General features: G+C 54.0%; 1 protein-coding gene across 9 annotated transcripts in view; it reads left to right on the top strand.

The window, feature by feature from the left end:
• Positions 1 to 5,843: 5,843 nt before the first annotated feature.
• Positions 5,844 to 14,804, top strand: part of ZNF185 (zinc finger protein 185 with LIM domain) — a 29,229-nt gene continuing 20,268 nt past the window's right edge. For 4 of the 9 annotated variants that reach the window (XM_086851029.1, XM_086851026.1, XM_023926792.2 and 1 more), the window contains exons 1-7: positions 6,114 to 6,284; positions 11,348 to 11,409; positions 11,666 to 11,801; positions 12,391 to 12,450; positions 13,858 to 13,896; positions 14,114 to 14,188; positions 14,648 to 14,716. In XM_086851029.1, the coding sequence (XP_086707155.1) occupies positions 11,385 to 11,409; positions 11,666 to 11,801; positions 12,391 to 12,450; positions 13,858 to 13,896; positions 14,114 to 14,188; positions 14,648 to 14,716 (404 nt within the window). In that variant the 5' untranslated portion in view covers positions 6,114 to 6,284; positions 11,348 to 11,384. Of the gene's footprint in view, positions 6,285 to 6,620; positions 6,655 to 11,347; positions 11,410 to 11,665; positions 11,802 to 12,390; positions 12,451 to 13,857; positions 13,897 to 14,113; positions 14,189 to 14,647; positions 14,717 to 14,804 lie in introns of all 9 variants that reach the window. The other 5 variants (XM_086851025.1, XM_023926793.2, XM_086851028.1 and 2 more) reach the window with 5 other exon arrangements.

Below are 14,804 nucleotides of genomic sequence, written 5' to 3'. Positions count from 1 at the left end.
TCTTTCCAAGCACTTCAGTTCTGGTTTGGTTTTAAATGAGGGCTTTAGGTCAGAGCTGGAATTCCCCCCCCTGTGCAAATTCCTGGCTCCCTGAGAGTTCTGGTGCTTCAAATTTCAGAAGGATGGGAAGCGCCTCAGCCATGGAATTACGGAATCTCAGGGTGGTTTGGGTTGGGAAGGACCTTAAAGCTCATCCCATTCCACCCCCAGGGACACCTTCCACTGTCCCAGGCTGCTCCAAGCCCCATCCAACCTGGCCTGGGGCACTCCCAGGGCTCCAGAGGTGTCCACAACCTCAGGCACAGCCAGCCTTAACCCCAATGTGCTGCTTTAGTCTGATTAAATTTATTATAACTTCTGGCTGTTTTCTGGGAGGAAAAACAAAACAAAACAAGCCACTGGGGCTTTTTTTTCCTGGGAATTTTTATTAGCTGGTTTTACCAAGCTTGGCCTCGCTTGCTCTTGAAGCAAAGGGTGGCCAGGTGCTTGGGCCAGCACTGGGCAGCGCTCCTGGCCTGCTGGGAGCAGGGATAACTCTTCCCTCCAGAGCTATCAGAGCAGCCAGCAGAGGCTGTGAAGCAAAATTGCCATTATCCATTCCAAAATCCAGGATCAAATGCAGGTGTAGCCTGTCCCTGCCAGTAGCACTCAACAGGAGCTTCCCCACCACTTCAAAGAGTTCCCTGGAGCACTCTCATCCAAGTCCTTATCTCCCTCTCTCTGCTCTCCTGGCCTCTCCTCGTTTTGCTGAGCTGAGTCTGGTTCTGGCAGTGGGAGAGATAAAGAGAGATCTGCTGCTGCTTATCCTGGAGAGAGGAGAGGGAGGATTAAAAGTGCTTTTGCAGGTGGAGCTGAGGTAACCAAAACCTCCATTCCCCTTCTTAGAGAGATTGCAAAGGGAACTCGCTCCGGAGGGTTGTGCAAGGAATTCCCTTCGGTCTTGCCCTCGGAATGTGGGGGAAGCCCTGGCCCAGACACACCTCCAGACAGGAAAAAGGGTGGAAATGGGTAAGAGGAAAAAGGGATAAAAGCAGGTGAGAAATGACCCTGCGTGTCCAGAGAGCAAAAAGGCACGGAGGGCACTGCAGGGGTGTGCAGGAGGTGTCCCAGGCCAGGCTGGACAGGGCTGGGAGCAATCTGGGATACTGGGAGCTGTTCCTGCCCACAGGATGGGCCTGAAGGTCCCTTCCAAGCCAAATTTTGGTTCAGTGAGGTGTGGGAGCAGTGTGGTGTTTGTACCCTGTATCCTGGGGGATCTGCAGAGCCAGGGATCCTGCAGGGCTGGAGCTCAGCATTTTGGGAAGCTGTGGAAGGGGTGTTTTTTATCCTTTAAACATCCTGTTACCCCAGTGTGCCGATGCCTGGAGAAGGCTGACCCAGAACAGAGGCTGGACAGGGTTCAGAATAAAGCAGGGATTTACTGAAAGGCCCTAAAGGGCACACCTTGGGCAGCACAAGAGCCTGGCCAGGGCTGCACCCAAGATGGACAAAAAAATGGTCACCAAATGGACAACTGCTCACCAGGGCTCACATTTTTATAAGTTTTGGTCCATCTGCATATCAGGGTTATTTGTCCAGTCACAGTTTCAGGTTTTGAAGTCCCATCCTTCTCGTTTCTCTCCTCAGCCCAGAGTTGTTTCTGCTCTTGGGCCTGAAACTTGTAACGATTGTCCTTGGTGTCAATCTAGAAAATAAATAGTTTTGTCTGCCTGTTCTGTGCAGAGAGCTCCCTGACACTGAATGTGAGACTCCAAACTGCACACCTGGGCTGGGCAGAATGTGGAAAACACGGAGCTGAGAGTGAAGGCCTGTGTGCAGAGGGCAGGGAGCAGCAGGGCGCTCCCACAGCTCCCAGCAGGATGGATTCCGAGTTTCGCCGCTTGTGCAAGCCCCGGGCTGGTGCCAGGCCCACAGGGGGGTGAGTGGTGCAAGCCAGGCCCTGTCAGGGCAGGGGGAAGAGCAGCTTGTTTGCCCCAGAGCCTGCAGGGAGCTGGCTGAGCCGCTCAGGATAAATCAGAGCGCGTTTGGGGCGTTGTGGTGGCGCTGCCACAGCTCTGCCTGTGCCCTGTGTTATAGATACATTTTGTATCGTTGGCTTTTCGCAAATATTAAAATGAATGTTATGTGTGTAAGAATGGAAATTTTTGTTGTAGTAATATAGTTTTCTTTATTTCTGTTATTGATGAAACTTAGAAATAGTAGTATAATACATATATGTTAAGCTATGACATAGCATTAAAACAAAAACTACTTTTGTCTGTATAACCCAAAGTGTGAAAAAGATAGCTGGAGATCTTTTTTTTCCTTTTGTAAACTATCTTATCCAGATGAAGACAGCAGTGACCAGAGCTCTGGGGGGAGGAATTTATTGCATTTCTGGTATCAGATAATGTAAATCTCGATGGTGCCAAGAAGATTGATCTATTGGGAAGGGGGCAAGAGAAAACTAAACAGAAGAACACCAAAGATCCTCAGAAGAATGTATGAATATGGATGAGAATTTATGGATATGTAGTAGGGTTCTGTTTTTAAGGGACAATCCTTTGTTAGTAAGGTGTGCTCTCTTGGCTGAATGCAGAGACACCTGGCCCTATCTGTATATTTTACTTTATTTTTTCTCCTAATTGTTTTTTTTTATTAAACTTTTAAATTCTGTAAAAATTATGTGAACCTCATTTTTCACACCTGGCTCTGCTGACAGCACCACTTTGTGTCAGTGCTGAGCCCCAGCAGCGTGCAGGCGTGTCCCTGAGCGCGGGGAGATTGCTGCATTCCAGCAGGGAATACTTTGGGATACACAACGCCATGAGGAAGGTGAGGCCTGGCGTTCTGGCAGGGCGCTGGAACGACGCCTCGTGAAAAACCAGTTTGATTCCCCTGCAACAAAAGGGTGTAGTGGTTTTACAGCCTGCGACTCATCCTGGCTGCGCTGGGGCTCCGCTGGGCTCGGTGGCACCTGTGCCAAGCCCACAGGACTGCAGGGTTACTCACCTGCCCTCCCCCTCCAGCAGCAGGGAGGGGCTGCGGAGAGTGGTATCGGGGAAGCAGCAAAGGTTCCAGCTCTGGGCTCTTCAGGGGGCTCCGTGGCTTCCTCACAACCAGGAAATCCCAAAAATGGTGCAGTGGCTGCTCGGACACAGGCTGGGCTGTGAGGCTGTCCCTGGGCAGGAGGCACCGTTGCCACGGGAATGGTTTGGTAGAACCCCCTTCCCAAAATATCGGCTGCCTGGATTTCCAGGGAGCAGCAGGTTCCTGTTCCTGAGCTCTGGGGTTACAGCTGTCAGCACCCAGCTGCTCTAGAGGTGGCAGAGCGAGGATTAACCCCTGCCAGCCGTGGGACATCTTCAGGAGAAAGGGGACTTTGTGCTCTCCTTGGAGAGGAGATCCCATGAAAACCCATTTCCTGCTAAAGTCAGCTATTCCAGGCTGAAGTTTACTTTATAACAATAATAATTTAACTGGAGCTGGGGGGAAAGGCTCTTATTCCTGCTCTCCCATGTGCTGTGTGTGTCCCTGGAGAAGCTGTGAGCTGGGATGGAGGACAGGACCCTGCTCCTGCTCTGGGCTGGGCTCAGGCACAGCTTCACCTGAGCCTTGGCTCGTGGCTGAGGAGCGGGCCAGGCCTGCAGGGTGGGGCTTCCAGCCAGACCCTCTCGGTTTTAACCAGATTCAGTGGGAAAATGGAAAAATTCCCCTCTAGGGTTCTGCTCAGGTCAGATGAGTATGAAGAGCTTTTGGTGTTGTTGACTTCAGCACACTCAGGTTTCCTCCAGAGGTGGGCAGGGCTCCAGGTGGGACCAGGATTGATGTCCCAGAGCACGCTGCACCTGTGAACAGCTCCCTGCCAGAGACCAGAGTCCATCCCGAGCCTCTGGTGAAGCTCTCAGCTCCTTCAGGCCCCCCAAGGCCACCCTGAGGTCACCCCAAAGCTTCTCCTCTCCAGCTGAGCACTCCCAGCTCTCCCAGCAGAGCTGCTCCATCCCTCTGCTCACCCTCTGGGCTCTCTCCAGCAGCTCCAGGTCCTTCCCGTGCTGGGGCAGAATCCCAATCCCTTTCCTGCTGTCCTCACTGTGGGAATGCATCTCCTCAACCAGCAGTGTCCTCCTGGGGTGCTGCTTTGGGAGCTCCTCATCCATCCCTCTCAGTCTGATATCGAGCTGTTCACAACAAACACCATTTTTTATTTGTTTGGGGGGTTTTTTTGCCCAGTTTTTGAGCATTCAGTGTGGAACTGCGTGTTTCCAGCGGGAAAAGCCAGAGCCCTGCGTGTCCCTGCCGTGCTTTGGGACCTCCTGTTCCTGCAGGGCTGGCCAGGCCGGGTTCTTACTCACTGTTATTTCAGGGAAGAACCCGGACAAACCTTCAGCAAACCCTGGCGTGACTCAGGGCTTGCCGAAAATAAAGCTGCCCTGTCAGCTGGAGCCCCGGAGCAGAGGATGCTCTCCCGGGAAGGGTCTGGGCTGTGCTTTTCCAGCTGCCTTCAAACAGCTCCCATTTCCCTGAGCTGGGCACCCCAGAGCTCAGGGCGCGGCTCTGGGAAGAGCCCGGCTTATCCAGCCGGGATCAGCGGCAGCCACAAAGCCAAGCTCAGCTGAGCCCGGCTCAGGAGATGGGAGAGGAAGATTTGGGGCTGGAGTAAAAATCCCTGATGTCATCCTGGCTGTGCTGCTGGGAGCCAGGGCTGGGTTATCGGCCCTGTTCCAGCACATCCCAGTGGGATGGGAGGGGCTGGGATGGGATGGGATCCATGGGATGGGATGGGATGGGATGGGATCCATGGGATGGGATCCATGGGATGGGATGGGATGGGATCCATGGGATGGGATGGGATCCATGGGATGGGATGGGATGGGATGGGATGGGATGGGATGGGATGGGATGGGATGGGATCCATGGGATGGGATGGGATGGGATGGGATGGGATGGGATGGGATGGGATGGGATGGGATGGGATGGGATGGGATGGGATGGGATGGGATGGGATTCGATCCATGGGATGGGATCCATGGGATGGGATGGGATGGGATCCATGGGATATTTGCCCATCATCCCACAGCAGATCCCAAGGGACACAGCAGGAGCTTTCCTTTCCAGCTGCTACAGGTTTGGCATTCTGGAATCTGCTGGAATTGTGCAGCAGGGGACAGGGGACCCTGCTGGGTGCTCGGTGGGGACTTCATCACCCCCAGGGCTGGAGGAGGCCCTGGAGCCCCTCTGGAGGCAGGCTGGGAGAGCTGGGAATGTTCACCTGGAGAGGAGAAGGATCCATGGAGAGCTCAGAGCCCCTTGCAGGGCCTGAAGGGGCTCCAGGAGAGCTGGAGAGGGACTGGGGACAAGGGATGGAGGGACAGGACACAGGGAATGGCTTCCCCAGTGTTAGATGGCATATGGGGCAGGAATTGTTCCCTGGCACAGGTGCCCAGAGCAGCTGGGGCTGCCCCTGGATCCCTGGCAGTGCCCAAGGCCAGGCTGGATGGGGTTTGGAGCAGCCTGGGACAGTGGGAGGTGTCCCTGCCATGGCTGGGGTGGCTCTGGATGGGCTTCAAGGTCCCTCCCAGGCCAAACCATCCTGGGATTCTCTGGCTCTTCCCAGCCCAGGGCAGTGCCAGGCTGAAGCCCTGGCTCCAGGACAGCCCTAAACTCTGGGCCAGGCTTTAGGGACGGGCACAGAGCGTGTCCCCGGCCCTGGCTGTGCCACGCTGTCCCCACAGCTGCCCCTCGGGCCCGAGCGGTGACCAGAGCAATTAGAAAGGGAAATCAAGTGAGGACGAGCGGCAATTTCCCCCTGCGATTATCGCACCTGGGAGCCCCGTTAATGAGCTCCGAGCACACAATCACTGTCCAGGGCTAATTACAGCCCCGCTCCAGGATGCTCCCGGGGTTCCACCGCCCCGAAGCGGTACCCGAGCAGCACCGGGAGGAATTGGGGCTGAGGGATGGGGGCTGCTCCGGGCTGTGCCAGCGGCAGCCGCTGGAGAATGCCAGGAATGCAGAGGAGAAGCCTACAGGGAGGGGAGCCCGTGCCGCCGAATGGAGAAACCTGTTTGATTCCCCTGAAGGGCAAAACACACCCAAAGTCTCCTCCTCAAAACAAGGCTTGGCCTCCCGGGGCCGGCCCTCTCGGCAGGGAAGGGCTCAGGTGTGCGGGCTCGGCTGTGCGGGCTCAGGTGTGCGGGCTCAGCTGTGCGGGCTCGGCTGTGCGGGCTCAGGTGTGCGGCTCAGGTGTGTCACAGCCGCTGGCCGGACAGATCCACGTCGGGAGCCGCAGCTGGGGAAACGCGCAGGTACGGCCGGGACCCCCCCTTCACCTGCCGGGAGGGCGAGGAGGAGGAGCAGGAGGGGGAGGAAGAGGAGGAGGGCTGCGCTGTCCTGTGAAGGACACGCCATGAATCTTCTTGTTTCACCTGCTGAGGAAGAGGAGGGTGAGAAGCAGGAAGGCTGCGCATCCCTGTAGGGGACACGCCAAAAATCCTTCTTCACCTGCCAGGAGGGTGAGGAAGAGGAGGCTGAGGAAGACGAGAAGGGCTGAGGAAGAGGAGGAGGAGGAGGCTGAGGAAGAGGAGGAGGGCTGTGCTGTACTGTGGGGGACACGCCATAAATCCTCTTGTTTCACCTGCCAGGAGGCTGAGGAAGAGGAGGCTGAGGAAGAGGAGGGTGACGAAGAGGAGGGTGAGGAAGAGGAGGCTGAGGAAGAGCAGGGCTGTGCTGTCCTGTGGGGGACACGCCATGAATCCCCCCGTTGCTGGGGGCTCCAAGCGGGGCTGTGAGCTCTGCAGGGATGGGCTCCCCGCAGAACTCGGCTGGGGTTCGGCTCTGGGGCTCTGTCGCACCTGTCTGGGCTCAGCTCCCCTCTCTGCATCCTCCCAAAAGCCTTTCCCGGCCGGGTTCGGGGGGCACGGCAGTGTCACCTGCCTGGGACAGGGGTGGGTGTGGGCAGAGAGCCGGGAAAATCCCAGCCTGTGCCCCCTGACAGCCTCTGGAGAGAGTTTTGGGGCAGCTCCGGCTCTTTCTGCCTCTCCAGCCCCTCCCTCCCTCCCTCCTGTGGGACGCAGAGATTTCTCCCTCTCTGCTGCTCTGCCTTGTTTTGTTTCTCCCTGAATCGCTGTGAAATCAGCACCCTGCGAAGGAGTGGCAGAGCTGGCACAGAGGAGAGAGCACCTCCCTGTGTCCTTGCTTCATCCCGGGAATGTCATTCCCTGTCCCAGCCCCTGCTCCAGGACAGAGCCCAGGCCGGGGGATGAGCTGGGCTCACCCGGGCAGGTTGGGGAGCAGGGATGTCCTTGCCTCCCAGCCTCACCAGGAGCTTTTGTTTGGGATGTTTTATTTGTTTTATTAGAAACTCGGCTTATTTTATTCATCCAGCCAGCCATCCAGTGTATTTCTCCCCAAAGAAAGTTACCAGGGCTTAAATGGAAGCCCCAATTTCCACGAGTGGCAGATTTTGGCATTTTTTTACCAAAAAAATTTGTGTTTTCTTGGCAAAACCTTGTGTTGTGTCTGTGACGTGATGAGGCTTCAAGGAGCTTTTGTCCTGCTCTGTCTGTGGGTCAGTGGCACGAACACAAAGCTCCACCTTAGACACAAAACCCATTTTTCCTTCCTTTTTCCTTTCATCTCTGGACATCAAGGCTCAAGGTCAGCGGTGTGTGGGTGTGGTGAACGTCCTGCACATCCTTCCTTTCAAACCCAGAAATTAGCTGAGCAATTAGGAATTAATTCCATGTAATTAGAGCAATGCAACTTCGCGCCCAGGATGGCGAAAATGAGCAGGGAATTGTTGGCAGGGGTGAGGTTTTGTGCTGGGGGTGATCCTGCTGGGAGCTCTGGGATGATCCCTGGGGATGGGCAGGGCTGGCTGCTGCTCTCAGGGAGTTTGTGCCACACTTTCCTGGCTTCTTTGAATTGGATTCTTTCAATTTTTTTATTTGTTTTTTGGTGGGATGCGTGGCTGTGAGTGAAGGAAAGGAAATTCTGATTGTGCATTTTCAGCTTTGTTTGGAAGGTGTCTGTGTTGCTCCTGTTGGTGAGGTCTGGGCAGGATTCCCCACTCCAGGTTTTCATCCCTGGATGAGGGAAAAAGAGACCTCCACTGTCCTGAGGTGATGGAGGGGAGATCCCAAGGGAATGTGGTGCTGGGATGAGGCTCCTCAGAGCTCCTGCTGCTGCCTCCGGTGGGGTCAGGACAGAGCTTCAGGATGGACAGGAATTTCCCCATGGCAGGGGCTGCCCAGGGAGGGATGGAGTCCCCATCCCTGGAGGTGGCACTCAGAGCTCTGGGATGGGGACAAGGTGGGGATTGGACACTGCTGGAATTTGATGATCCCAGAGCACTTTTCCAGCCTCAGAGATTCTGGGATTGTGAGTGCTTCTGGCTCACGGACCAGGCAGGCATGAGCTGTTGTGTTGCACAAGGCCAGAAGATTCAAGGTTTGATTCAAGGTTTGATTCAAGGTTTGATTTAAGGTTGCCTGGACTGTTTCAATTATTGAATTCCTGATTGTTCATAGCTTGACTTTAGAAATCTCCTGGTGCTTCTTAAATATCCCCAGTGTTTATGGAACAGCATCGGCGTTAAACAGTCCTGCATGGAAAAAGGAAAGGCAGGAATAAAAAACTGGTACCTCAGAGCAGCTGAGGTTGTCTAAAATCATGGAAACCCAGACTGGTTTGGGTTGGGAGAGCCTTAAAGCACATCCAGAGCCACCCCAGCCATGGCAGGGACACCTCCCACTGTCCCAGGCTGCTCCAAACCCCATCCAGCCTGGCCTTGGGCACTGCCAGGGATCCAGGGGCAGCCCCAGCTGCTCTGGGCACCTGTGCCAGGGCTGGGTCTGGACTTTCAGAGGTTCCCTCAGAACCTTCCCCTCCAAACACGGAGCCCGTGGGTGCGGGAGGTGGGATGAGATCCTCAGGTGCAGTTTGTGAGTTCCCAGCCTGGAGCCTGAGGTGGAATTCCAGCTTTTCCCCCAAGTGCAGGGAGAGGAGTTCCCATCCTGGAACATCAATCTGGTGGGGTTTGATGTGGATCTGGCGGGGTTAACGTGGATCTGGCGGGGTTAACGTGGATCTGGCGGGGTTAACGTGGATCTGGCGGGATTTAATGTGGATCTGGCGGGGTTAACGTGGATCTGGCGGGATTTAACGTGGATCTGGCGGGGTTAACGTGGATCTGGCGGGATTTAATGTGGATCTGGCGGGATTTAATGTGGATCTGGCGGGATTTAACGTGGATCTGGCGGGGTTAACGTGGATCTGGCGGGATTTAACGTGGATCTGGCGGGATTTAACGTGGATCTGGCGGGGTTAACGTGGATCTGGCGGGATTTAACGTGGATCTGGCGGGATTTAACGTGGATCTGGCGGGGTTAACGTGGATCTGGCGGGGTTAACGTGGATCTGGCGGGGTTAACGTGGATCTGGCGGGATTTAACGTGGATCTGGTGGGGTTAACGTGGATCTGGCAGGATTTAACGTGGATCTGGCGGGATTTAATGTGGATCTGGCGGGATTTAACGTGGATCTGGCGGGATTTAACGTGGATCTGGCGGGGTTAACGTGGATCTGGCGGGGTTAACGTGGATCTGGCGGGGTTAACGTGGATCTGGCAGGGTTCCTTCCAGCTCGGCGCTGTCCCTTCCCAGCAGATCAGGTGTCAGGTGCCACCAGGGCACAGCAGGACAAGGTTTGCATTGTGTGCCATGGCTGGTGCAGAGCAATTCGAGGCTGTGCCCTCCCAGGAGGCAGTGCCGGCTCTGGATCTGCCGAAGGAAGAAGGAGAAGCCTTCTCCCCCTGCTCTCCTGCCCGTGGGCTTCCAAAATCCGGGCTGGACCTGCTGATTCCCACTTTCCACAAGCGGAAGAGAGGCCTGGAGGCCAAAATCCCAGCAGGTTGAGGAGGCTCACAGGAAGGAGCTTCAAACCTTTTGCAAGCTTTAAATACATTTTAATTGGAGGCTGGTGAAGGTCAGAGCAGGCATTAATTACCCTCAAAGCAGGAGATTTTTCCGCGTGACTGCCCTGGGTGCTGTTTGCAGCCGCGGGCCTTCGGGTCACGGGCTGAGCCTCCCTTGGTGCCCAGCTCCCGGGGGAGAGGAGCTCTGTGCTGGTGCCTGGGGCAGGGGAGCACGGCACAGATCCTTGGGGGCTCCAGGGTGGGCTCAGCTGGGGGAGCAGAGCCTGGAGCCGCTGCTGGATCACCTCGGGTGGGACCCGGATCACCACAGGACCTGGATCACGTCGGAGCTGGGCACACAAGCGATGCCACGTGGGCTTTGGGCTGAGGGAAATGACCCTGGTGAGGGCCCAGCTTGGTGTCTGTGGGTGCCCTTTGTGTGAGGAATTCCTCATCCAGGAATCCCAGAGCCATCAAGGCTGGAAGGGACCTTCAAGGTCATCCAGTGCCACCAAGGCCTTGCACGGACAGGGAAGGCAGCAGCGGGACCTGGGGGTTCCCATCCCAAAAGGGTCCAGCTGAGACAGGGATCAGCGTGGAAAAGTGAGTGTGGAGCTTGGGACATCCCACCCCAGGGACCTGGGACCTGTTCTCAGTGGCTGCATGGACAGCTCAGGAGTCTAAAGGCACCCGTGGTGCTCCCAGGAAAGGTGGATTTATGGGATCTGAGCGGCTCTGCCTCCTCCCAGGGCATTCCTTTGAGTCCTCAGGGCTGGGATCCAGCTCGTCCTGAAGCACAAGGAGAGCGAGGTGCTGCGAGGCACGAAGGGGCTTTACCCTGAGTGTCCTACAAATGCTGGAAACTTGTTATTAACACCCCCAAATCCCAGCTGAGCCTTCAGAGAGGAGGGTGGTTGGCAGGGCAGGGGAGCTGCCATCGACTTGGGAAAAACAGCAAGTGTTTCATGTCCTGTGGGGTAATCAGAGCTGGGTGAGTGCTTTCCATGGAAAGCAGGATCCTTCCCGACTGAGGGGCTGCTGATTTCAGGCACTGGAAGAATTTCTGGGGGAGGAGTTGGTGTGGCTGTGCCTGCACCCCTTGGGGAAGGGATGGGTGGGCAGGGACAGGTCACCTCCTCAGGGCCACGGTCTTGGGTGCAGCTGGAGGTGTTCCCTCGTCCAGCTGTGATCCACGGGATCAACTATGATCCATGGGATCGCTCCCTGCCAGGGATGGGAGAGGAGTTTGTGGTGCTGGAGCCACTTTCAGACTCCAGGGCACGGAAAGAGCCGAGGCAGGGACCCCACAGAGCGTGCTGGGCTGGGCTCTGCCCCAGAGCCCCGGGACATTGACATCCAAACAAGGCTCCAGCTCCCTTTTCCATATTAAATTGCCTGGAATTGCTTTCATGGCACAACTGATGTTTTGCTTATTCCCTTTTCCATTTCTTCCAGGGGCTTTTTGGCTGCAGGGGAAGGTGCTGCCGAGACCATGATGTCCCTGGGTGTTGCCAAAGGTAATTCCTTCCTCTCCTGGTTTTCCTCAGTCTCCTCTGGCCAGCTGGAGCTGCTGGGGTGTCCCTGCTGGGACAGGCGTGGGAGCTCTGCGTGACCCTGTGATCCAGCAGGATGCAGATCCCGAGCTCTGGATGGTCTCCAGCTTCCATTGGAGCCGCTGGAAGCGTCACCCAGCGCTGGGATCTGACAGAGAGGGATGGATCCCATCTTCCCAAGGACGCTGGGAGTCCTTCCCTCCCTCTCCTGTTCCCCCAGGAGGGCTGATCCCGCCCTCGGACGAGGATCGCCGCAGGATCATCCGGCAGATGAAGGTTCGCACCACCCTGCGGGGGGACAAGAGCTGGATCCAGCACCACAACTCTGACTCAGACGAGGAGAAGAGCAGCCCCCTGTAAGAACATTTCCTTCTCCTTCCCTCACCAGCACTCCCTGAGCTGGAGGAGAATCCCATCAGGATCACTGATCCCACCCTGTGCTCCCGGAGCTCCGGGTTCTCCAGACGCCTCCAGCTGCACAGGATGTGCTGGGACAAGTTCTGGGGTCCCCGTGGTGCCAGGCAGGGGCACTGCCAAAGGAATTGCTGCTCCTCTTTGTTCCTGATGGATGCAGGGTGGGGAGAAGCTCGGACAAATGTCTTCTGCTGGAGCTGGAATTCTGCAGCGTGGATGGATTGGGAACCTCAGGAGAGCTCCAGAGTTTTGTGAAGCCAGATTGAGCTTCAGCACCTCGGAGTGACAAACTCAGGGCAGGATGGAGGGAGTTTAGGCACCGGATGGAGGGAGTTTAGGATGGAAGAGGCAGGAGACCAAACATTTCCCTGGATGTCTCACAGTGCCAGGGAACACCAGCCTGCTCCAGCTCCTCTTTCCTGGGGAACAAACCCAATCCCAAATCCCCCTTTAATTCCTGCTCTCTCCAAACCCATCGTGGCCACATCCAGCAATCAGTTGAGCCCCTTTTTGTGTTTCCTGTTCCCTCAGGTCTGGACAGGCTGGTGGTGGATCCACAGCCCCCAAAGCTGCAGCTCCCCAGCAGGACAGGTAATTCCTGGGGCCCATCCCTCTCCTTCCTGCTGTTCCCGGGGTTGGGAGGCTCTCCCTGTGCCCCCCTCGCCTTGGGGAGGGGCTGGGTTGGTTCCCCAGAGGTGCAGAGGGATGGAGGGATGGCTTTCCTTCGCAGAGAGGATCGTTCAAGGCCCTGGGGCTGGGGAGGGACATCAGTGCTGTGCTGGAGCAGCCCCTCAGCTCCCCAGGGCTTCAGAGCACCAGGGAATCGGGGTTTCATGAGAGATGGGACCGCTGGAAGACGTTTCAAAACGTGATTTATTCTTCTTTTGTGGTCTCCTGAAGGAATGAGTTCATCCTCACCTCATTCACCAGATGTTCTTAGTCAGTCTCACAAGACTCTGGGTCACAAGGTTCTTTAAAGGTTATTAAACCAATAAACTAAGGCCACAAAAGAATATTTCAACTTCCACACCAATAACTAAATATTTTGCTTTACACATCTCCCCCGCAGTGCATCCTTAACCAATCATACAATGACACACAGAGCTGCTTCTTATACCATAAACTCCTAATTACCTTTATGTACTTCTATATCTTAAATTTAAAACATTAAATAAATTGATTGATTGATGAATACATATTTATAGGAAATTGATTGATAAATATGTGTTTATAGGAAAGATTGAGATAGGAGGAAGGACAGCAGAGGAGGAGCCCGACTGTGCTTTAATATTAATTAAATAAATTGATTGATAAATATATATTTTTACATAAAATAATAATTAAAAATTAAAAATATTTTAAATTAATTAAATTAAAATTTTAAAATCTAAAATAAAAAATATATTTTTATATATTTATATATATTTATATTAATTAAATAAATATTTATAAATGAAATATTTATTAAATAAATAAATTATTTATTTATATTATTATCTATAAAATGAAAATAAATTAAATCATTCATATTTAGTATAGCTATGTAGCACATATATTTATAGAAGTTAATTTTTTATAATATTTATATATTATATACAAAGAAGTATATAATTTAATTTAATATTTAAGCAATAATTAAAATATTTTACTGGTTTTGTTTTAGTCAATTTTATTTTAAATTATTGTTATTATTATTGTTATCATTATTGTTGTTATTATTATTATTATTATTATTATTATTATTATTGCTAATATTAATTGGCTGGCTCTAAATTTCACTTTCCCTATTAAAAAAATCCTTTCTAGAGCCTGTTGTGATGATGATTAATTTTAAAACATCTCTCCAGGCTCAGTCCAGCTGTGGGACCCCTGCAGGCCTGCTTAGCTGGAGTTTTGCTTTGACATCCATGAGGATTTTCCCCTCAATCCCGAAGGTTTTGGTGCTGCTGCTGTTGTTTCCCCGTGTTTTTAACTCCCTGCTGTCTGTCCTTTGCACAGGTGCTCTGTCCCCAAGGCCCAGCCCGGATACCTCATCAGGTGGGTTTGGAATGGGAGCGACCTGGGCTGCAGGGGGAGGAGAACTGGATCAGGAACAAAAACACAAAACGAGGGAGTGAAAATGTTCCCTCCTGGGTTCTGTGAGCTGGGACCATCCCAGCCAACATTTAGCCAATATTCCAGCCAGTCCTGCTACTTTGAGCTTGGCTCCAAACTTTTCCCAGCCAAAATCTCAAGGTGTCCCTTCCCTCCCCAGGGGGGTTTTCACCAGGACCATCGACAAGAGCTCATCCGTGCCGGATTCTTCACCTTCCAGCCAAGCACAGAAAAAGTACGAGAGTGCCCCCCTGCCTTCTCCCCCTTCATGAAAAGGAGATTTTCAGCTCTCATTTCCAGCCATCCCCTTGCTCTGCTGGTGCTCCTGGGTTTCCAGAGCTCTCCCAAATCCCCACAAAATGCTGGAAGGTCTGGCTGTGCATTTCAGGTGAAAAGAGTGGGTGTCAAACTCCGTTTTCCTCAGCACAGCCGGCTCTGGGAGAGCTCACGGGCTTGGGGCTAATTTGGGAACTGGTTCAGAGCAGGGGGGAAAATGCAAGCTGGAATTTTGCTTGGTTTTGATGGGATTTTTGGAGGGTTTTTTAACCCGTCCTGTGCGAGGCGCTCACATTTGATTCTCACAGGTCAGATCTGGGGTGTCTCTGGTTTCCCCCTTCCTGCAGAGCTGCCCTGGGGAGGGAGAAGGGAAGGGAAGGTCAGGTCACATTCCCAGGTGTGGTTTGTGTCCCCCCAGCACTGCCCTGAAGGGCCAGAGCCGCTCCCCCTCGGGCTACAGGATGACCACGGAGGACTACAAGAAACTGTGAGTGTGCAAAGGGAGCAGCTCCTGCTGTCCCTGCTCAGGGCGAGCCCTGGGAACACCCTGGGAGCTTCCACTGGGAATTCCAGGG

This window comes from Cyanistes caeruleus, chromosome 14 (genome assembly GCF_971803275.1).
Source record: "Cyanistes caeruleus chromosome 14, bCyaCae1.hap1.1, whole genome shotgun sequence".
NCBI classification, from domain to species: Eukaryota; Metazoa; Chordata; class Aves; order Passeriformes; family Paridae; genus Cyanistes; species Cyanistes caeruleus.
This window is presented reverse-complemented; position numbering and strand designations above follow the sequence as displayed.